Raw genomic sequence first — 25,723 nt, forward strand, 5'->3', positions numbered from 1 at the left:
TAAATTTAAGAAGATTGAAATCATATCAAGTATTTTTACAACCACAATGGTATGAAACTATAAATCAGTTACAAGAAGAAAACTGGAAAAAAACACTAACATGTGGAAGCTAAACAACATGTTATTAAACAACCAGTGGGTCAGCAAGGAAATCAAAGAGGAAATCCAGAAATACCTTGAGACAAATGAAAATGAAACACAACATTCCAGAATCTTTGGGATGCAGCAAAAGCCAGTTTAAGAGGGAAGTTCATAACAATACAAGCCTACCTCAAGACACAAGAAGAATGTCACATAAACAATCTACATTTAAAGGAACTAGAGAAAGAAGAACAAACAAGCCCAAAGTTAGTAGAGGGAAGGAAATAATAAAGATCAGAGTGAAAATAAATGAAATAGGAACTAAAAAAACAGAGAAGATCAATGAAACAAAGAGCTTGTTCTTTAAAATGATAAACAAAATTGATAGACCTCTAGCCAGACTCATCAATAAATAGAATAGAATAGAATAGAATAAAATAAAATGAAAAAGCCCAAATAAAATCAAATCTGAAATGAAAAAGAAATTACAACTGATACCACAGAAATAAAAAGGATCATAAGAGAATATTGTAAACAATTATATGCCAACAAATTAGACAACCTAGAAGAGTTGGATAAATTTCTAGAAACACAATCTTCTGAGATTGACCATGAAGAATAGAAAATCTGAATAGACCAATTACTAGTAATGAAATTGAATCATGTACAAAAAACTTCAAGAAATAAAAGGCCAGATCGAGATGGCTTCACACATAAATTTTACCACAAATTTAAAGAAGAGTTAATATCTATCTGCCTGAAACTATTAAACAAAATTGAAGAGGAAGGAACACTTCCAAACTCATTTTACGAGGCCAGCGTTACCCCATTACCAAAACCAGACAAAGACACTGCAGAAAAAGAAAACTACAGGCCAGTATTCCTGATGAACACAGAGGCTAAAATTCTCAAGAAACCAAAGTCAGCAATACATGAAAAGGATCATACACCATCACCAAGTGAGATTTATTTCAGGGATGTAAGGATGGTTTAACATTTGCAAATCAATCAGTGTGATACACCTCATTAACAAAACAAAGTGTAAAAATCATATGATCATTTCAGTAGATGCAGAAAAAGCATTGACATAATTCAATATCTGTTTATGATAAAAACTCAACAAAATGGGTATAGACGGAACATTCCTTAAAATAGTGAAGGCCATATATGACAGACCCACAGTAATGAAGGCCATACATGACAGACCCACAGCTAACATCATATTGAATGGTAAAAAGCTGAAAGTTTTTCCTCTAAGATTAGGAACAAGGCAAGAATGCACACTCTCGCCATCTTAATTCAACATAATATTGGAAGGCCTAGTGACTGCTGGTAGGCATGGAAAAGAAATAAAAGGCATCCAAATTGAAAAAAAGTAAAACTTTCACTATTTGTCGATGACATGATACTATATGGAGAAAACCCTAAAGACCATCAAAAAACTATTGGAACTACTAAATGAATTCAGTGAAGTTGCAGGATACAAAATTAATATACAGAAATCTGTTACATTTGTATACACTAATAATAAAGTAGCATAGAGATTAACAATCCCATCTACAATTGTATCAAAAAGGACAGAATACCTAGGAATAACTTTAACCAAGGAGGTGAAAGATCTATACCCTGAAAACCATAAGACCTTGAGGAAAGAAATTGAAGGCCACCCTCAAAATGGAAAGATACACCATGCTCATGGGTTGGAAGAATTAATATTGTTAAAATGTTCATACTACCCAAAGTAATCTACAGAATCAGTGTAATCCCTCTCAAAATGCCAATGACATTTTTCACAGAGCCAGAACAAATAATCCTAAAATTTTTATGGGCCCCAAAGAGCCAAAGCAACCTTGAGAAAGAACAAAGTTGGAGGACTCATGCTCCCTGATTTCAAATTATACTACAAAGCTATAGTAATGAAAATAGTATGGTACCACAAAAACAGACACCTAGATCAACAGAATAGAATAGAAACCCCAGAAATAAACCCACATTTATGTGGTCAATTAATCTACATGAAAGGAGGCAAAAGCAGATGATGGGGAAAAGGCAGCCTTTTTAAATAATGGTGTTGTGAAAACTGGACAACTACAAGAGAAAGAATGAAATTGAGCCACTTTGTTACACCATATACAAAAATAAGCTCTAAATGGATTAAGGACTTGAACATAAGACCTGAAAACATAAATCTCCTTGAAGAAAATATAGGTAGTAAAAGACCTGAAACCATAAATCTCCTTGGAGAAAATAGAGGTAGTAAGCTTTTTGACATTGCTCTTAGCAATATTTTTTTGGATGTGTCTCTTTAGGCAAGGGCAACAATAGCAAAAATAAATAAATGGGACTATACACAGTGAAGGAACTCATCAAAAGGAAAAGGCAACTTACCGAATGGAAGAAGATACTTGCAAATGACATATCCAGTAAGGGGTTGATACCCAAAATATATAAAGAACTTGTACAACTCAGTAACAAAAACAAAACAAAAAAGAAAAAACCCAACCTGATTTAAAAATGGGGCCTGAACAGACATTTTTCCAAGAAGACATACAAATGGCCAACAGGCACATGAACAGATGCAAGATCACTAATTATCAGGGAAATGCAAATCAAAACCACAATGAGATACTACCCCTGTTTGAATGGCTAATATCAAAAAGACAAGAAATAACACATTTGGTGAAGATATAGAGAAGAGAACCCTCATGCACTGTTGGTGGGAATGCAAATTGGTGTAGCCACTATAGAAAATAGTATGGAGGTTCCTCAAAACATTAAAAATAGAAATACCATATGATCCAGCATTTCTGCTGCTGGGTATTTATCTGAAGAAAACAAAAACAGTAATTCGAATGAACACCTCCGTGTTCATTGCAACATTATTTACAATAGACAAGATATGGAAGCAACCTATGTGTCCAACACTGAATGGATGAAGATTTGATGTGCATGTGTGAACAACATGGGGGTTAGGGGTGCTGATCCCCCCGCACGTGTGAAAATCTGCATATAATTTTTGACTCCCCCCAAACTTAACTATTAATAGGCTATTATTGACCAGAAGCCTTACTGATAGCCTAAACAGTCAATTAACACATATTTTATATATTATATGTGTTGTATACTGTATTCTTAAAATAGAGAAGGGGTGCCTGGGTGGCTCAGTTGTTAAGCGTCTGCCTTCGGCTCAGGTCATGATCCCAGGGTCCTGGGATCAAGCCCTGCGTCAGGCTCCTGCTCAGCGGGAAGCCTGCTTCTCCCTCTCCCACTCCCCCTGTTTGTGTTCCCTCTCTCACTGTCTCTCTCTGTCAAATAAATAAAAATAATAATTATAATAAAAGTAAAATAGAGAAAAGGCAATGTTGTTAAAATCTTAAGGGAAATACATTTATAGTACTATACTGTATTTATAAAGAAAAGAATCCATGTATAAGTGGACCCTTGCAGTTCAAACCCAAGTTATTCAAAGGTCAACTATAAAATTGTCACTAAAGTTTTTTTGGAGTTGACATCTAGGTTGCAGAGAGTTTTTGAGACAACATGCAAGATCACCTGGGATATTTTGAAATTTTGGGGTTAAGCCTAAGAAATAGCCTTCATCACTTCTGCCTACATTCATTGTCTTGAACTCAATTTCATGAGCCTACTTAACTTCAGGGGAGACTGGCTAAAGTAGTTTGGCTGTGTGCTCAGGAGGAAAATGAAAAAAGATTTAAAATATGTAATGTGTCTGCTTTAGAGCCTGTTGCTGCAACCAGGAAGTGATAGTTGTCAGTTTTGTTTCTAAAGATTTAATGATTTAGAATAACGGTCATGTGGCAATTGTCATTAAGTGTTTTTAACGGTTAGAATTAAAAATCATCATTTGGGACTGGCTAATATGGAAAAATATAATATGTTTATTCTTAATGCTGATTAACATTAGAAAATACTTGTAGGAAAATATTTAAAATACTTAGCAAAATGATTAATTATACTTAAAACTTATAATAAACTGTATATAGATAATTGGTATGCTAATTAAATAATATGTATGTATTAAAATAAATTTTAGTCAGGGTTTACTATATATAGTATAGTATCTCATTGTGGTTTTGATTTGCATTTCCCTGATAATTAGTGATCTTGCATCTGTTCATGTGCCTGTTGGCCATTTGTATGTCTTCTTGGAAAAATGTCTGTTCAGGCCCCATTTTTAAATCAGGTTGGGTTTTTTCTTTTTTGTTTTGTTTTTGTTACTGAGTTGTACAAGTTCTTTATATATTTTGGGTATCAACCCCTTACTGGATATGTCATTTGCAAGTATCTTCTTCCATTCGGTAAGTTGCCTTTTCCTTTTGATGAGTTCCTTCACTGTGTATAGTCCCATTTATTTATTTTTGCTATTGTTGCCCTTGCCTAAAGAGACATATCCAAAAAAATATTGCCAAGAGCAATGTCAAAAAGCTTACTACCTCTATTTTCTCCAAGGAGATTTATGGTTTCAGGTCTTTTACTACCTATATTTTCTTCAAGGAGATTTATGTTTTCAGGTCTTATGTTCAAGTCCTTAATCCATTTAGAGCTTATTAATTTTGCAGCTTTTCCTTTGAACAATACATGTTATCTATTCTGTGAATAGTTAGTATTACAGATGTCAGTTTATATAACTGTGTGAAATAAGAGAATTATGAGACAGTATGTCATGATTCATTCCCATGTACTATGTTCTTCAGTGAGTATAATCCTTCACAACTGCTTACTCTTGCACTTGCTTTAAAGTTTAAAGGACATTTTTCCCTCAGAACTGTATGTATAAAATAGTAGTACTAAAACACATTTTAATTTTGTTTCTTTTAGGCCTATGGCATGTCTGCATTACCTTTAAATCTAATAAAAGGCACCAGAAGTGCTGCTTATGAACGTTTAGAAAACACTGAAGACATTGAAGAAGTGGAGCAGCACATTCAAACGATTAAATCAAAAGTGAGTTGTTATTTTATTGTAATTGGGAAGTATAAAAGCACACTGTCTTTGCACTACTTTCTGATATGACTTAGACATTGGCAATCCCATATTTTGACATCATTTGAATTTTTCAACATATCCTTAACAAACTATGTCCATGGTTTTAAAATTTGTCTTCTGTGAAATGTAAGACACTGACAATTTGAGAATTTCTATCAGTGTTCTAACAAGTAAAAGCAAAAGTTTTGCTCAGGTATGATCAAGACCTTGCTTATTCCCAGGTATGTTGATTTCATGTGTAACATCAGATTTTACTGTATCACTTATGTTCAAGTTTTATGTACTAGTGGAATAAGCTAAAAATTGCATGTAATGACTTGCCAATTGAATATACTTCTAAAAACACAATGAAGTTTCTTCCTCTGTCACCTTCAAGTAACAGATAAATATTATTTATAGAACATATTTATAGAACAGATAAATAATACTTATAGAACACATAAAACCTATTTATAGAACATTTCTAAACTAGCTAAAACTAAATAGTATTAAACTAGCATAATCCTGATACAGAAATCGGATGATAATTGCATACAAAAAAGAAGACTACATATGTACTGGTCTCTCATGAACATAGAAGCAAATGTTTTAATATAAGGAAAAATATTAGCAATTCAAACCTGTGCTGTAATAAGAATATTTTATAATTATCAGATTAGGTTTATCCTAGAAATTCAAGGATGATACATTAGAAAATCTACTAAAGTAGTTTAATGTAGTGAGGATAAATGAGAAATATAAGCATTTTAATAGCTGCTAAAGAATATTTAGTAAAAGTCAATTTGTAGTTACGTTTTTTTTTTTTTTTTTAAAAAAAAGCCTTACCAAATTAGAAGAGAAGAGAGTACTTAGGAAAGGAAATCTATAATGACTGTCATACTTAATGATGAATTAAACATTCCCATTGAAGTCACACATAGGTCAGTGTGGTCGGTATCATTGTTGCTCATTAGCATATTCCTGGAGGTCCTTGTCAGATAAGAGAGAATGCCAGTATAAACATAAGAGGGAGAGAGAGGAAAAGGGAAATATCCTTATTATTCACATATCATCTACCAAGAAAATCTGAAAGGATGATCAACAAATTAATGGAACTAATAAGAGTTCATCAAAGTGCCTGGATACAAACATATAGAAATCATTAACCAGTTGGAAGATGTAGTAGAAAATGGTCTCATTCACAATAGCTGCAGACTATAAAATAATAAGAAATGTCAGAATCGTCCTGGTAGAAATTAAATAAAATTTATTGCAATACATAATAGGAGACTGAAATATATGGAGAACTTCATCAGTTCCTGATTGGGAAGATTGAATATTGTAGAGATGACAGTTTTTCGTAAGTTTAGGTGGAAATTTATAAAAGACAAAATATGAAATTTTCGTAGACCCCCTGAATTCAAATCAAATACAAAATTTACAAAACATTAGGAGAAAGTGAAAGTAAAATTTTATCTTGGTGTATAGAAGACCTTTCTAAACATGACACAAAAAAACCCCAAATGCTAATTGAGAGATTGGTGAGTTTTACTTTTTTTTTTTTTTTTTAAATTTATTCAACAGAGAGCACAAGTAGGCAGAGTGGCAGGCAGAGGGAGAGGGAGAAGCAGGCTCTCCGCTCAGGAGGGAGCTGGATGTGGGGCTCGATCCCAGGACCCCAGGATCATGACCCGAGCCGAAGGCAGCCACTCAACCGACTGAGCCACCCAGGCGCCCCTACATTTTTAAGTAAAATTTATGTACCCAAAAAGCACCACCAAAAGAAAGTCTATAATGTAGGAGGAAATAATCTGCAGTATGAGTATGTATAAAGAACATCTTCAAATCAGTTAGAATAAAGGGCAAGCAATACATAGAAATAATGAACAAAAGACCCAAATAGAGTTTACTGAAGGAAAAATTAAATTCTTCAGTGAAAAATATAAAATGATGCTTCAGCTCTTCAGTAGTAAGTAGGTTGACCAAGCATTCCAGTTTGCCTGGGACCTGAGGGGATTTTCCAGGACATGGAACTTGGAGTACAGAGACCAGGATGGTTGGTCACCCTGTTATCAGAGATAGTAATCAGAGATATGCTAATTAGAGCATCTCAATATTTTATCTTTTAGAAGTCTTTAAAATTTTTACCTTTGTCAGGTATTAGTGAGATTTTGGGGATAGATATACTGCTTGTGGGAATGTAAAATATACAGCTTTTTAAAGAAAATTGTATGATATGACATGTGCCTGTACACACAAACACATCCCTTTTAATAAAGTTTAATCCAGCAGTTGATGTCTAGGAGCATCTCTGACTCAAGTATATGTATATACTTATATCTGGGTGAAGAAGGATGTTCATGCACATCGTTAATGCTTCCCAAAAAAGAAAACAATCTAAATGTTCAAAAATAAGGTATTTATTAATATACCATGGTATAATGTGGTATGCATGAGGTAGATTTATATAGACTGAAGAATATATCTTAATAGAATCAAATCAGATTCTCTCAGTTCAAATTCTAGCCCTCCTTATTATGCATGTAATTATCTGTGGGCCTTATTTTCCTACTCTAATAAATGGAAATAATATTACTACCAACTTCAAAGTTATATTATGAAGATTTAAGGAGAATAAACGGTAAAGAACAGATCGGTTTTAGGCACAAGAAATGTGCTCAAGAAATGTTAGCTATTATGTACAACAAAAACCCACACGAATATTAACAGATATGCATGCATGCAAATGCATAGAAAATGTGTAGAAGGATATTGTATTGCTTAATGGAGGTAATAGTAGGAAAGGGCAGTGGTACTCTGGGATAGTACGAAGGGAAGCTTTCATGTTTTACTTTTTTTAAAACAAAAGGTATGTATTCATATGCTTTATAATTACATTTTTTTTTCCAGATGAGATAATTAGTTGACTGCTGGGTTTCTATCCTGGTGTTTGTTTCTCTGACCAAAATTATTCTTATATTGTTTTGGTCAATAGGCAAAGCAGAGGCAAAGCCCTTACTCCACTGAAATACTCACCAAGTAGACAGATATATAACTTGGGTTTATTTTTAGTGGACCCTTAAATCGGTTTACTAACTTTTTTTCTGAAATAGTGAAAGCTAGTTGTTAAATAAAACTACCTCATTGTTGGTATCCTTTGGATATTAGAATGGCATTTCTGAGAAAAATTGTATGTTTACGATACAAAGTACTGTACCTTTCTCATGCCACACACTTGAAGTATTATTGCCTGGATCTATCTTCTACAAGGGAATGTTTGTTTTATTCCTTTGTCCTTCCAAAAATACCTTTCTCTGAGGTTCCTTTTTCTTGGGAAGAAGTTCGATAGTACCCATTGTACTTAAAGGAATGGAGATAATTAAATATAGTCTAGTGCGTGCCAAGTATACAGTAGCACCAGCATCTCCTGGGACTTTGGTAGAAATGCACGTTTTAGGCCCCACCCAAGGCCACCTAAATTTTATAGGGTCTAGAAATCTGTGTTTAACAAACTTTTCAGGTAATTGTTACGCATGATAAAGTTCGAGAAGCAGTTTGATAAAGTATGGAAGACGACGGCTGGTTCCAGAAGAGTATGGCAGTGCCATTATGTAAAGAGATCATTATTACTGTGTAGATATCTTTATTAAAGAATATTTGAATATTGTCTTCATTATAGCTGTGATTTCAGATGAGGCTGCACTGCATATGTAGAGAGCAATTTTGTTGTCTCTCTCTTAAGAATCTATTTAAACCTGAATAGGGATATTAACATTTTAATATCTGATGTCTTTACATTTTATTTTTTTTAAAGATTTTATTTATTTGAGAGAGAGCGAGCACAAGCATGAGTTGGGGAGGGGCAGAGGCAGAGGGAGAGGGAGAAAGCAGATTACCCACTGAGCAGGGAGCCGGATGCAGGGCTCAATCCCAGGACCCCAGGATCATGACTTGAGCCGAAAGCAGACACTTACCCAACTGAGCCACCCAGGCGCCCCTGATGTCTTTACATTTTAAAAACGCAGTTCCATGTAAATATTTTTCTTGTTGCTTCCAATAAAAGCAAACAAATTTATGTTTCACCTTTTTGTACTTAGCAATTGTCATATTATTGTAATTAATTATTGTATCCAGTTGAAGATACTTGGGGGCAGGGGAGTTCAAGCGGGAAAGTGTTATCTTTGAACCACCATTGAGAAAGGTACTGCTTATGGTTATAGTAAGCATCACATAAAAATAGATGGATGAAAGTTACCTCTCAGTAGGCTGGCCGAAGAAAACATGACTTACTTGCAAAAGTACTTGGAGAATAAGAAAGTGACATTTCTTAGCAATTGTTATAAATACCTCTGCATAGCACATACTAGTATTACATCCCTCTGCTGTATCTGAGTCAGGGGCTGACCAAAGGGAGAGAAGGGGTAGAACCAAATATATTAAGATAAGGGATAGAAAGAGGAGCTTGGAGGTGAGAGAGAGTAATTGAACAAATTGAATAAAGTGCCCCATAAAAAGGGCATTTTTAAAGATATTTATCTCCTTTCCACGTAACTTTACCATATATTTGGAAAATAGGAATCAAGAAGTTCGGTGTTAAATGTACACACATCTATATTTTGATGCTGATCTTGGTTCAGAGATGTGTATTGTCACAAAGATGTCATTTTTTTTTTTTTCCAGTTTGTAAATTTGCCTAGGGAGTATCCAACCTAAAAAAGGTTTTGTTGCATAATTTGATAAATCTGATGGGTACTTTACTAAGACCTTAATGGTAAAAAACTGTTTTATTTTGTTCTGTTACTTGCAGAGCAAAGATGGTCGACCTTTGCCAGCAAGGGATAAACGCGCCTTAAAACAATTTGAAGAAAGGTTACGAACACTTAGGAAAAGAGAGAGGCACTTAGAATTCATTGAAAACAGCTGGTGGACAAAATTTTGTGGTGCTCTGCGTCCCCTGAAGGTAAATGGAGTTTTAAAAAAATTATGTTGTCACTCTTTTCCCAAGTTTATGTAGACCTCTTAGAGTAATTGAGTTCTCTTTGTGAGGAATTACAGCATGGTACTTACGAGCATGGATTTCGGAGTTAAAGTGATTTTGAATCATAGCTCTGTCACTTGGTAGTTTGGGCCGGTTACACACCTCTCTGAGCTTCATTCATTTACTCATGTGTAAAGCAAGTATTATAACAGAGATGCTGGGAAATTTAAAATATAAGAAAGTAATACAGTGTGTTGCTAACACATTTTGCAAGTTTGTACTTCTCCATAAATAGGAGAACTGGGACCTATATTAGAACTCAGGAACCCTATAAACTGAAAGTAATAGAATTTGCTTCATTGTTAGATGGTATGTTTCTGAAAGTATATAAAAAGGTATTATTTAGGACAGAAAACCATTAATTAGTCCTTACTGCTTCCCTCCCTCCTTCTTTTCCTCCTTTCTTTTCTTTTTTGAAAGTATCATTTGCTAGCCATGAATTCTTCAGACAGTGGTACCTACATTGAACTAAGGGCATAATAATACAACTCTGAGTCTAAAAAGTAGCTAGAACTGCTGGCCATAGACTTCTGTATTGTCCATTCTGTATCTGGCATTTCAAACACCAAGCTATGTATATAATAGTGTGTAAGTTGTAATTTAGAAAGTGCAGTGAATAGACTGGTTTAAGGAAAGTTAGGCAAGGTGAAGCTATAAAGTGGGTTTTGGCTAAGTTTTAAAAAAAAATGTTTTAGAGAGCCTCGTGAAAGGGTTAGTCAGGTTGAGTTCTGCTTTGTCTTCCTCTTGTAATTAGAAAGGAAATAAGGAAATGCATTGACTGCTCACCTTAAAAACCTGCTTTTTGAAAGAGTTCTTCAAAAATATATCGTAATCAGTTAGATCTATTGTGTATTTTTAAACCTTCTGTTAGAATCAGTTTTATTGAAGAGTCACCGCTCCTTTTTTGCGGGGTGATTGTCTTTATAATATCAGAAGTATGATGAAATCCTCCTCAATCTTTTTTTTTTTAATCTCCTTAACCTTACCTTAATTCTATATTTTTTATATGGCTTCTTTATAAATATTTATAACTGGTCTAACATGGGCTGCCTTGATTTAAACACACTCTGTCCTATTTCACTGAACCCATGTGTAGAGGGATTTTTAAATCAACTTTAATAAGTGTGCAGATTGATTTTGCCAAATACAGATATGTAGATATGGAAGATCCACATCACTCCGAAAAGCTACTTGATGTCTTCCCCTGTCCCATCGAACTCAGACCCTGGATAGCCGTTGATGTCTTTCTGTCATTATAGTTTAGTTTTTTTGTGTTCTATAATTTCATGTAAATGAAATCATAGAGTGTAGTATAATCTTTTTTCTGGCTTTTTTGGTGCAACAAAATGTTTTTGAGATTTGTCTATGTTGCATGTTTTCTTTCAGGAATTCATTCTGTTTTACTGCTGGGTAGCATCCTGATGTGTCTGTCTATGTCACAATTTGTTTATCCACTCACCTTTTAGTGGAGATTTGAGTTATTTCCAGTTTGAGATTATTATGAATAATGCTGATGTGAACATCTGGTATAGATGTGTGTTTTCATTTCATTCATTTTTCTTGGGTAAATAACTAGGAGTAGAATTTCTGAGTGTAATGTTTAATGTACATTTAACTTTATAAGAAACTGCAATGTATTTTCCAAAGTTGTTGTACCATTTTGCATTCCCACAGCAATATGGGATTCCAAATTGCTTCACATCCTTGTCAACTCTTAGATTGTAACTTTGTAATAGTTATTCTGATGGATGTATAATACTAATTCATTATGGTTTTGATTTGCATTTCCTTGGTGACTAATGATACTGAGCATTTTTTAGTATTCTTATTGTGTATTTTCTTTAAAATGCTTGTGTAAATCTTTTGTCCTTTTTTTAAAATTGTTTTATGAGTGAGTTACAAGAATTCTTTATATATGCTGCATTAAGTACTTTGTGAAATATATGTATTGTGAATGTTGTCTCTTACTTTATAGCTTGCCTTTATGTTTTCTTAAACTGTCATTCAAAGAGATGTTCCTTAAATTTTTATTGCAATCATTTTCTCATATGTTTTCTTCTGGAAATTTTATGGTTTTAGCTCTTATATTTTAGGTTTGCAGTCCATTTTAAGTTAATATTGTGGGATGGTATAACTTAAGGGTTTATTTTCCATATGGATATTCAGTTGTTTCAGTAGCATTTTTGTCAAGACTGTTCTTTGCTCATTGACTTTCCTTGGTACTTTTGTCAAACCAATTGATAATGTGTATGTGTGGGTCTATTTCAGGACTTTCTTTTTTGCTCCATTGATTTATATGTCCTTATGCTAAAACTTGATTACTGGTATGTTATACAATCAGTCATGAAATCAAGGAGTATAAATTCTTCAGTTTTGTTTTTCTTTTTCAATATTGTTTTAGCTATTCTAGATCTTTGCATTTCCATATAAATTTTAGAATCAACGTAGAATTCTACAGAAGACCCACTGGGATTTCTATTGGGATTACTTTGAATCTGTAGGGAAATTTGGGGAGAATTGATATTGTAAACTTGAACCAAATGAGAGTTCGTCCACCTGATGCACAGCAAGCCAGTAAAAACTGACACCAGCCTTTTGCAGTGAAGAACGATATTGGTGTGGCACCACCCAGGATAACAGGGAGCTAATGCTCTAAAGACCTCAGCTACCTGATGGCTTGCAAGTGAAGGTTTTTAAAGGCAAAATTTGGGGCAGGGGGCCTCCTGAGAAGGTCAGCCCCACTGATTGGAGGCCCATGTTAGCAGGTACTCACTCTAGTACTGCTTTGTCTGGTGCCTCAGAGGTCTTTTCCATCTCAAGAGACTTGGAATCTGAAAAATACCTTTATTCTAAATGTTAGAAATTTCATTAGGTAAATTTGGTGATTATATCTTTACTTGTAAGCTAGTGGGGTTGTATAAAACAAGGTTTATATTTACAGGTGCCCTGGCCAATCCAGCCGTGCCCAGGGATGGTAGGCCCTTTAGTATTCATTCTCTCATCTGAACTGACAAGATGGGTGCTGGCTTTAATATCTTAATACTGAATCTTCTAGTCCATGAGCATGAGATCTTTCCATTTATTTATGATATCTGAAAGTTCTCTTTGCAGTATTTTGTAGGTTCAGCATAGAGGTCTTTCAAATATTTTGATAAATATATCTGTATCTTTGTTTATACTGTTACACATGATTTTATTTAATTTCAGTTTTCAGTTATTGGCTTCTTAGTATGTAGAAATTTGTTTTTGTACATTGATCTCATATCATGCAACCTGGCTAAATTATTACTTCTAGTAGCCTTATTATAGATTCCTAAGGAATTTTTATGTACATGAACATGTTAGCTGCTAAAAGACAGTTTTATTTCTTCCTTTTCAATCTAAGAGTTCCAGGTGCTTTTTTTTTCTTATTGCACTGGCTAAAACCTCCCATACAGTCAATTTACCACTTACTCTTTTTGTTATATAAATGTATTATTCTTGAATATGGATCTAAATGCTTACCTGTCTTTCATTTTCTGGGCCTGTTAGGAATAATAGGAATAATTAGGAGTAATAGACATGCCTGAAGGAAAACTCTGGGGATATAAACTTAACTGTTCTATAATTGAGGGTTTAACATGAATGTGAAGAGATAAGCACTGCTTTTTTTTACTCAGATGAAATATGAAAATTATTCTTCAGTGTGTTTGTGCACAGTTGATATAATTCAGAAATAGGAAGTCACATGCTCTAAGTGCTTCTTAAACATTATCATCCAAGTAGTCCTAGTGGAAGAAGGTAGAGATAGGCCCACTAATTCCTCTGCATTGCTCAGTACATCCCGGAGGTGACTTAAGACCTGTGAAAAACTCCTGATACAAAATTTCTTTGAAGTTATGCTCTATCTCAAAATTTTGTGCTAGTATTGCCTTTTACTCTGTATTCTAATCCATGTTTATTTTATTATAAAATGTATTAGATTTAAATTTTTGCAAATGCAAAAGTTCAGAGTTTGATGATTTTGATGATTATATGATTTTTTTGAGAAAATATAATTTTTTTTCCTTAAGATTAGATCCCCTGAGATACCTACTGATCTTGTGATTTCACATTACCATGTATTTTGCGGGGTATACATACCTCATTTCTTCTTCTTTTTTTTTTTTTTTTTTTAAGATTTTTATGTATTAGAGAGAGAGAGAGAGAGAGCACAAGCAGGGTGGGGGAGGGGCAGGGGCAAAGGGAGAGGAAGAAGCAGGCTCCCCGCTGAGCAGGGATCCTGATGCGGGGCTCTATCCAAGGACCCTGGGATCATGACCTGAGCCTAAAGCAGACACTTAACCAACTGAGCCACCCAGGCATCCCTGCATACCTCATTTCAGAGGCATGGATTTTGCTGTCACATACATCTGGTTTTGAGTACTTGTTCTGATCCTCACCAGCAATGTAAACTTGTTACTTCACCTTTCTTTTTCTTTTTTTAAAGATTTATTTATTTACTTCTGAGAGGTGGGGGGGAGAGAGAGCACAAGTGCAGGGAGGGGCAGAGGGAGAGAGAAATTTTAGCAGACTCCTTGCTGAGCTTGGAGCCTGACACGGGGCTTGGTCTAACGACCCTGAGATCTTGACCTGAGCCGAAATCAAGAGTTGGGCAATTAACCGACTGCGCCACCCAGATGCCCTGTTACTTCACCTTTCTAAACCTTAACTTTTCTCATCCTTATAATGGAGTTACATACTTACCTTATTTTTGTTATGGGAATTAAAAGAAATAATGTATGTAGTGTTAGTGCCTTTTGATGTAAACAGCTCAGAAAACTGCAGCTGCTATTGTTATAGTTCTATATATAGGATTTTTCAGCTTCTTAAATGTTGCTGGAGAACTCAAGGGAAAAAATCAGTTTTGTGTTGTAGACATTTATAAAACTAAGCATCTAATTAGAATAAGTTAATGGCTCCTTAAAACAACTTTTATATATAATACTGAACACATGTCTAAGCATACAGTCTAATGTTAATTAAATACTTGAATAAATTCTTCCCTGACAGAAGGGCATACTATGAGCTTTTACAGCTAATTGGCCTGGGTAACCTATAGATTCATTAGGTTTTAAATACAATTTTTGATTTTATTATATATATATTACTTTATTTACTATATGTATATATATGTTTACTATATATATATATATATATATATATTTGCCTATTCTGGGTATCTCATATAAGTGGAATTATTCTGTATTTGTTCTTTTGTGCTCAGCAGGGAGCCTGCTTCTTGCAAAAGAATTGCAAGCAGGGACTCAAACAGATACTTATCCACCAGTTTCCACAGCAGCATTATTCACAAAAGCCAAAAGTTGGAAACAACCCAAATGTGCACCAACAGATAAACAAAATGTGAAATATACATATAATTGAATATTATTCAGTCTTAAAAAGGAATGAAATTTTGATACATCTACAACATGGATGAATCTTGAAGACATTATACAAATTTGGATCATGTATGGGAGAGTTCATTTCTGGGGTCTGTTCCATTGGTTATATATCTGCCTTTATGCCAGTACCAAGCTGTTTTGATTACTGTAGCTTTGTAGTAAGTTTTGAAATAAGGAAATATGAGTCTTGTAACTTTGTTTTTCTTCTGCAATATTGTTTTGGCTATTTGAGATTTTTTGAAATTCCATATGAATTTTAGGATAGGTTTTTTTGTTTCTGCGTAAAAACACCTTTCCAAAAAACACCTTTGTACTTTTCATAGGCATTGTGTTGATTCTGTAGATCACTTTCAGTGTTATTGTTATTTTAACAATATTAAGGCTTTAAGTCCATTAACATGGTGTATCTTTACATTTACTTATGTCTACTTGAGTTTCTTTCAGCAGTTTTGTAGTTTTCAGTGTATAAGTCTTTTGTCTCGTTGTTTAAATTTATTCCTAAGCATTTGATTATTTTTGGTTCTGTTTATTTGAATCAGACCCATAATAAAGAACTAGCAAAATTTTTATTTCTGCTTGTCCCACTAATCTCCTAACCCCCCAACATATACACAAACATAAACCAACTAAATTTCATAAGGTGAGCAAACAGTGAAAAATAATTTCATCGTACACAGACAATGCGTTGTTGTTTTGAAGGTGTGTGGAAATATTTTATGTTTCTTTACTAATATTTTTGTCATGTCATTTTACCCTTTGAAATTTATAAAGATGTAGCAGATTTCCTTTCTCAGAATAATACTTAAAGCATGTATGTTTTACATGGTGGTGGTGGTTTATTTTAGGCCATACTGTTTGAGTATGTCTAAAGACAAAGACTGGCACTTTCTAACTTTAAAGAAGTCTTATTAAATGTTTTACTGGAAGTATAAGTGTGCATTCCAGATTTTTACTTGATCATTATATGAGATATATACTTTAGTGTAGGTGCTTCTTAAGATGTGTTTTGGGTGGTTTAGGTTGGTAGTAATTGTGTGTTAAAGTTCCTGTAACCTACAGTGTCTTTTGTAGATTGCCAGTAACTTTATGGTATGGATACTGAAGTTCATATAAGAATAAACCCACTTGTAAGCGACTTAATCCATCTTTATATTAGTACAGTCATGAAACTTAAGTGTGTAGAAAAGCTTGGATTGGGTCTTGGAAATCAGTGACTGATCAATACATAACTTTGTTTTTGTGTTTGTTTTGAAGAACAACTTGTTTAATATATATGGTTGATTCATTAACGTTGAACTTAAGACTAACAGCAGTTATAACTCATGCCTGAACAGAGTTTACCTAACACATGTATTTTCTCAGTAATCACAGCCTTCTTAGTCTTAGGAACACTACACAGCACTTCAGCACTATGCTTGGGGGCTGTTTAAAAGAGCAGAAGTACCAATACAAAAGCACAAAAATACAAAGAATGTAACACTAAATAGACAAAAGATACTTGTTTACAGTATGAGACCTGAAATGGTTTGCCTTGTTGTGCAAGCTGGGAACTTGCACATCAGGTGACTTAGATTTTTTCATTACTCTGCACATATCCTAGAAGACCACAAGTGCCCCAAGTATTGATTTTAAGGTTATAAATAAATTTTAGTGAGTAAATGGATTTGCAAATACAGAATCTGCAAATGAGAATCAACTGTACCTATAAGTAAAAACAAAACAAAACAAAAATCCCCAAATCCAGCAAGTGTTCTCTTCAGCTCTTACTGAAAAAATTTGTGTTTAAACAAAGATAATTTGGGGAAAATTGCTTGAGAGAGAGAAGAGGAGATTTGGAGGTGGGCCTGAGATTGATCTGAAACCCCCTAAAAGTTAACTAAGCTAGTCACACACACACACACACACGAAAATTGTATGATTCCACTTATATGAGGTATCCAGAGTGGTCAAATTCATAGAAACAGAAAGAATGGTGGTTGCCAGGGGTTGGGAAGAGGGAAACATGGGGAGTTGTTGAATTGGTACAGAGTTTCAGTTTTGCAAGATAGAAAGAATTCTTGGAGATTGGTTGCACAACAATATGAATGTATTTAACACTACAAAACTGTATACTTAGAAAAAGGTTAAGATGTAAATTTTATGTTATATATCTTTTACCACTATTTAAAAAACAGAAACAAAAAACAAATGGCTAAAAACCAGGGAGAAATGAAGAGGTGGACTGTGGGGAAAAAATGGAAGGAAAACACAGTTAAATTCAGAAATGAATACAAAATTATAGGGTGTCCAAAGGAGAATAGACTCAAATAAAATTTAATAAGTGTATTGAATAAAGGTAGGTAACAACCAAGAGAAAGAAAACAAGGTGAAATAAAAAGGATCAAAAAGTGTTGAAATGGAAGAGAAAGAGAAACTACATATGTTTAATTGGTATCCACACAGAAGCAAAACAAAACAAATTAGCAGGAACTAATATTTAAAGCCATATTCCAAAAAAAAATCCACCTAAAAATAGACAGACATGAATCTACATATTGAAAGAGCCACCTTGTACCTGGGAAAATTTATGTGCATTTTCCTAGTAACACTGACTTCAAAATTAAAGAAGAGCCCTCAAGATTTCCAAATAAAAAAATCAACTGACTTTACAGGGGCAACATAGTTAGAATCAGACTTCTTAAAAAACATGATAAAGCAAGGCAAGAATGGGGGGAACATTAAAAAAGTCACAGTGAAAAAGTATGAAGCCAGAAGTTTATATTTAGCCAAACTATCTTTTAGAAAAACAATTTTTAAACATTTAAAAACTCAGGGAATTCTGTACCCATGTGCTCTTGAGAAATCCACTAATTGCCAAGCTCTAACCAACCAAGAGGTGAGAGGGAAAACATCAAAAGAAATAAAGGTGAATATTTAATATTGCAGATCTGTGAAGAAAAGATGTGGGCAAGGGTGAGACTATGTATAAACATTGTATGTTCTGATGAAACAAATCATGCAGTTAAGAAGGGAGAAAGAGAAGTAGGATTTCTCATAGATTACTGTGTGGGGAATTAGGTGGGAATTGGATACATAAAAATTAAACAACTCTATACCAAAGGGCTAAATAAGAAAATGGGCTAAGGGCATTTGAAAATTGAAGTACACTAAAACAGAGGTATAAACCTTCTTGACAAAAAGGAACTAAAGGAGTGAAGAACACATATTAAGTGAGAAACACAAGAAATATACACATAATTCTCAGTAAGATTGTTGAGATTAATGTTTCAGGCATATCAATAAATATGAGTGGATCTAACTCACTATTAAAAGAAAAATTTTAATTTTCCTCACAAAGCAAGATATAACTATATGCTGTTTAAAGGAGCCACCTAAAACAGATTGACAAAGGCTAAAACTAGGTATGTATTGAAAGATATGCTAGGCATATGGAAATAATAAGAAAACATATAGTGATCTTGATGTTAGATAAAGTAGAATTTCAAGCCTAAAAACATTAAATCCAGCAAAGGATACTTTTTGTGATAGTCAGAATCTCTTCCTCCTTCCCCAGTGATTTCTATTCCCTAATCCATGGAACCCTTAGTATGTTAAATGAAGTGGCAAAGGGGACTCTGCAGATGCAGTTATGGTTACGGACTTTAAGGAGGTTATCCTGGATTATCTGGGTGGCCCCTTAAAATCATAGAACTTTTTTGGCCTGAGTCAGAGAAATATAGTATAAAGGGTAAGTGAGAGATAGTAAAAATGTGAGAAAGACTTGACTTGCCATTACTAATTTGAAGATGGAGGGGGCAGTGTGAAAAGGAATGCAAGCAGCTTAAGGAACTAAGAGACTCCCAGCTGATAGCCAGCAAAGACTATAAAGACCTTAGCCCTTTCACCTCAAGGAACCGAATTCTGTGAACAATCTGAAAGAGCGTGAAGTGGTTCTTCCCTAGAGCCTCCCGAAGGAAATACAGCTCTGCTGACAACTTGGTATTGTGTGACTTTAAGCAGAGAACTAGCAGAACTGTGCTGTGCCCAGATTTCTGACCTACAGAATAAGAAGTAGATGTTGTTTTAAGCCACTAAATTTGTAGTAGTTTGTCAGTGTAGCAATAGAAAACTAATATACTTGTTAATATGAAAATTCACAAGTTACAAGGTAGATAAAATAGTATGTACCAAAGAACACAGTAACCAACTTTATGAAGCAAGAAGTAGAAGAGATTCAAGGAGACATAGATTGAAATATGTTAACAGTACGAGAATAACATAACACCATACTCAGGGTAAGACATTTGAGGCACACAAAATTGAGTAAGATTATAGAAGACCTAAATATAATCAATAAGGTGTATCATAACTTTTGAACTTTACGTCCCAATAGTAGCAACTACACCTTCTCTCCAAGTGCACATGGAACATTCACTAAATTGATCATATATTATGTCATGAAGAAACTGTTAATGAATTTTACAGAGTAGATGTATTACAAACAACTCTTCCCTGATTGCAATGCAGCATTAAACCTAGAAATTATAACAAAATCAATAAGCTAAGGCACTTTTCACTTGGAAATTAACCTTTATTTTCAGCAACTCCTGGGTGAAAGGAAAGGAGAAAAACAAATTGCAAAATTTCTAAAAACTTGATGGAAACATCATTAGAATCTATGGGATATATTTAAAACCGTGATCAGGAAATAGTGATCAGGAAAGTCAACGCCATAAACACATTTATTAATAAAAATAAAAGGATAAAAATATGCACACTGAATTCCAAGCACAAAAAGCTAGCAAAGGACAAAGTTAAGTCAAAAGAAAACACAAGGAAAAAAACATAAAAGCAGAAAACAGAGAAGAAAAACATAATATAATTTCTATGTACTGTATGTTTTAATTAATAGATAAAACACTAACTTCATTGTAAGGAAACAGGACTGATTGGAGAAATGGTTGATGCTGAGACTGGTGCTGGGAAAGTATATAAGCCCACACTTGCTATGTCAGAAGGAGAGGATGTGCTGAGGAGTAGCTGAGGTATGGTAAAAGGAACCAGCTTAAAGGGGCGCCTGGTTCCTAAATTTGGGACCATTTAGGTATCAAAATATATGAATATATTGATATAAATAAGTAAATGGAGAAAGGAAAGCTCTCCCTACAGTGGAATTCTAATAGATGTAGAATGAATACCAGAAAATCAGTGTTTGGCAAACACCACATACTGTTCCTTGCAAGAGACATAAATGAATACTAAAATTAGAAGGTGAGAGTTTGGTGAGAACAGGATATTTGCATAATCTCAGAGTATTTCCCTTTAAGACTTATTAATTACGAAGAGGACAGTAGTAATTTTACAGTGGAGAAACGTGACCAGAACCACCTTAACCATCTGGTCCAAATTAAGCTCATCAGTAATGGGGCAATAGGTATGATCGTGCCTCTGTCATTTTTGCCAAAAATACATGAGCTGAATTAAGTATGAGGAAATAGGCAACCCACATTAAAGGACAATGCAGATAACTGTGCTTGACTCCTCAAAATCTAAAGGTCATGAAAATAAAAGTGATTTAGGAACTTTTCCAAATTAAAGGATACTAAACAGACAAAAGCAATGTATAATGCTGAATTGCATTTTGGACCAGTAAAAAAACAAAACTTTTTTCTATAAAGGACTTTAGTGGAACAATTGAAACTTGAATAAGGTCTATAGATTAGATAATAGCATTCTATCAATATTAATTTCTTGATTTTGACAGTTGAAATGTGATAATGTGAAAGAATTTGCTTTTAGAGAATAGGTATTGAAGTATATTTCTTTAACTCATACTCAAAAATAATAGTTCAGCAAGAATAATAAAACAAGGTAAATGTTAAGATTTGTAGAATCTGGAAGGTATACCTGAAATTCTTCGTGCAATTTTTGCAGTTTTCTCATATATCTGAAATTATGTCAAAACAAAGCATTAAAGTCCTAACTTTTACTAGATCTCCCCTACTCCCCAACCCCCAAATTTTGGCATTATCCTTACCACTTCCATTTTTAATGTCAATTTTTATGAAAGTCTCTTCCATCTGAATAGTATTGAACTGGAAGAAAACGCTTCTAATATAAGGAAAATTATAACCATGACCAAGTATCATAAGCTGGTACTACACTGACAAATCACCATGGGAATCTTTGCAATATTAATAATTTTCTTTGCAATATTTTGCAAATATTTTCTTTACAATATAATAATTTATAGTCAGAGCTGAATATTACTGATCTTCTAACCTTTTAAAAAACTTTTGTAGAACATTTGCACCTGTAAAACTTAATTCTCTTCATAGAACTATAACTTATAATATCCTGTCAAGATTTGATAATGAAAATCATGTGTTCTTACCTTCTACCTATGAGGAAATTCTTGAAGACTAATTGATTTGCTATCTAGAGTTAGGGGCTTGGGATCCATGGCCATTCAGTATGTAATACTGGACATAGGATGTCAGATGGCCTCTGGAGAGAAGAAAATTCCAGTTTGGGTTAAAATTTAGATCCAGTTCTCCATTTCAAAATGCTCTTTTCAAACTCTTAACCTAGATTGACTTGGTGTCTTTTTATTGTAGTCATCTAACATGCTAAATGACTTTTTTAAGGCACAGCTTCTCAATTTTAATGTAAGAATTACTGAGGAATCTTGTTAAAATACAGATTCTGATCTAGTCCACCTGAATTAAGCCCCCAAAGTATGTATTTCCAACAAGCTCCCAGGTGATACTGATGCTGCTGGTCCATGACCACTCTTTGATTAACAAGATTCTAAGCAATTTTAAAGAGGCAATGCTTCTGTTTCCTAACCTCATTGTTATTAAACAGTTAGAAAACTAGAAAAAGGTTTCCCTTGCTCACATCCTTCAATATGCCTCAAAAACACACAATTTTTCTTAAGCCTTCTCGACACCAGCCATTGCTTTTGGCAAAAAAGGAAGCAGTACATGGTATTTTATTTAAGGTAACATTAATAATAAAATACAATAGAAATTAACTTTATACCTATAACTTTTGTTTGAGTGTCTAGGTGTAACTTTCTACTGTTTTTGGTTATATCCTGGATACAGAAAAGTTATTTTATGGATATGGGAAATTCACCTATGAAATCTGGTGTGTCTTAAAAAAAAACTCACCCTATATTATTTCTTTCTATATTGCTTGGGAGTTTTGTTTTACATTGTCAGATGATATTAAATCCTAGGATAAGAGATGTATTTTAAGCTTATTAATAAGCATCTTAAAACCAAAACACAAAATGATTTTAAGAGAATGATAAAAGTTTATTTTTGCTGAAATGATAGCTTATTTATGCTGCTTTCTAATACCATGCAGGGTTCAATTTAAATCAGACTTTCCCAGTCTCAGCACCTTTGTCATTTGGGGCCCAATAATGCTTTGTTGGGGAGGGTGAGTACTGTCCTGTGCATTGTAGGATGTTTAGCAGCGTTCCTTTAGCAGCATTTTTACCCACTTGATGTAGCCCACCCCCACCCCTCCCATCTCCCCAAATCATGACAGACTCTCTGTAAACATTGTCAAATGTCCTTTGAAGGGGGGTTATCCAGTTTAGAACCACTGCTTTAAATGAAAAGAACACAAGGTTTTAAACTTAATGTAAAAGGGAAAGGGAAGAGATTTGGGGGAATGGTATGCTGTTAATGAGGTAGAGGAACTTAAATTTTCTTTGTAGGTAATGGAGAATTTTCTAGACAGCTGATCCATCATTGGTTTAGATAACATCATATATAAAGTTAGTAGCATTAGCAGTATTTTTACTCTGACAAAAGCAATGTCTTACTTGGTATTCTTCATAGATTATAACATTTCACCTTTTTATTGTGGTTTAATGAAAGTAACATGATTTATATCTGATTAATACACAGGAAAAATTTGGTTTCTGTTCTATATATTTATATTTCTAAAACAACATTTAAGATTTTTATTTATTTGACAGAGAGAGACACAGCAAGAGAGGGAACACAAGCAGGGAGGAGTGGGAGAGGGAGAAGCAGACTTCCCGCAGAGCAGGGAGCCCGATGTGGGGCTCGATCCCAGGACCCTGGGATCATGACCTGAGCCAAAGACAGATGCTTAACGACTGAGCTACCCAGGTGCCCCTCTAAAACAACATTTTTTAAGAGGTCAATTTTTCCCAACTTGATCTATATCCCAGCAAGGCATTTTGTCGATATTGACAAATTGATTCTAAAACTTATGTGAGGGTTGGGGGGGAAGACCCAAAATAGCCAGCATAATACTTAGGAACAAAGTCAGAGGACTGATACCACCCAACATCAAGACTTACTATAAAGCTACAGTAATCAAGACAGCATGGAATTGGTGGAAGAAGAGACATATAAACCAGTGAAACAGAATAGAGATCCCAGATATAGACCCATATTGTAGTCAACTGATCTTTGACAAAGGAGCAAAGGAATTTTATTAGAAAAAGGATAGTCTTTTCAACAAGTGGTGCTGAAAGAATTTGACATCTATAAAAAGAAGTGAATCTAGACATAGACATTATACCTTTCACAAAACTTAAAGTGAATTATGGACCCACTATATTAAAAAAAACAAACTATAAAACTTGTAGAGAATAACAGAAGAAAATCTAGCTGACCTTAGTTTTTTAATATATCACCAAAGCATGATCCATGAAAGAAAAACTTGATAACTTGTACTTCATCAAAATTAAAAACTTCTGCTCTATGAAGGACACTGTTAAGAGAGCAAAAAGGTCACAGACTGAGAGAAAATATTTGCAGAATACATATCTGATAAAGGGCTTCAATCCAAAATATACAAAATACTTTTAAAACTCAATGATAAGAAACTACCCAATTTTTAAAAAATGGGCCAAAGTTTGGACACCCATCCCAAAAGAAGATATGCAAATGGAAAATAAGCATATAAATATGTCATTAAGGAATTGCAGATTAAAACAATGAGGTACCATTTCACACCTATTAGAATGGTTAAAATCTAAAAAATTATCTGACAAAACCAAATGCTGGCAAAGATGTGGAACAACAGGAGTTCATTCACTGCTGATGGGAATGCAAAATTGTACTGCCATCTTGGAGCACAGTTTGGCAGTTTCTTTTTTTTTAAAGATTTGTTTATTTGGGAGAGAGAGAGCATGCAAGCAGGAGGGGCAGAGGGAGAGGGAGAGAGAATCCCAAGTAGACTTTGGGCTGAGCACAAAATGTGACACGGGGCTTGATCCTACAGCCCTGAGATCACAACCCAAGCCCAAACCAAGAGTTAGTCGCTTAACTGACTGCACCACCCAGGCACCCCTGGAAGTTTCTTATAAAACTAAATAAACTTGGTCTTTTCATACAATCCAGCAGTATGCTCCTAGGTTTTTATCCAGTTGTGTTGAAAAGTTATATCTGCACAAAAATCTGCACATGAATGTTTGTAGTTGCTTTATTCATAATTGCCAAAACTTGGAAGCAACCAAGATACCCTTCATGGTAAATGGACAAATTATGGTACTTCCATACAGTGGAATATTATTCAGTAAAGAAAAAGAAATGAACTATTAAACCACACACAAAAAAGAAATAACTTTAAATACATATTGCTAAGTGAAAGAAGCCAGTCTATGAACACCACATAATTTATGATTCCAGCTCTATTCTGGAAAAGGCAAAACCATAAAGACAGAGTAAAGATCAATGATTGTCAGGGGTTAGAGTGAGGTAAAATAAGATGGATATGTGAAACAGGAGATTTTAGGCCAGTGAAGCTATTTGGTGTGATACTGTAATGGTGAATACATGAGGTTATGAATTTGGCAAACCCCATAGAACTTTATAACACAAACATTGAAGTTTTAATGTAAATTGTGAACTTCAGGTAATGTGTCAGTATTAACAGTTGTAACAGATGTACCACACTAATGCAAAATGTTAATAGGAGAAACTATATGGGAGAGAGAGGTTTATAAGAACTTCAGTACTGTTACCTCAATTTCTCTGTAAACTCAAAAATGTTATAAAAATCTATTAAGTTTTTAAGGATCCCTTTTTGTTTGTTACACCTTTGTTTCTAATAAACACATGTAAAAATAGTGTCCATCAGTAGGAGATTGGCTTAATGAATTATTACCTCCATACTTGGAAGTATTATGCTCTACAGCCATTAAAATGAAGCTCCATGTGTT

At 34.1% G+C, this 25,723-nt stretch overlaps 1 protein-coding gene across 1 annotated transcript in view; it reads left to right on the plus strand.

Moving 5' to 3' along the window:
* Window positions 1-25,723, plus strand: part of LMBRD1 (LMBR1 domain containing 1) — a 129,614-nt gene that overhangs the window by 58,289 nt on the left and 45,602 nt on the right. The window contains exons 8-9 of the mRNA XM_036072669.2: window positions 4,921-5,046; window positions 9,875-10,027. Coding sequence (XP_035928562.1) covers window positions 4,921-5,046; window positions 9,875-10,027 — 279 coding nt within the window. The remainder of the gene's footprint in view (window positions 1-4,920; window positions 5,047-9,874; window positions 10,028-25,723) is intronic.

Source organism: Halichoerus grypus, chromosome 9 (assembly GCF_964656455.1).
Source record: "Halichoerus grypus chromosome 9, mHalGry1.hap1.1, whole genome shotgun sequence".
Classification (NCBI taxonomy): domain Eukaryota; kingdom Metazoa; phylum Chordata; class Mammalia; order Carnivora; family Phocidae; genus Halichoerus; species Halichoerus grypus.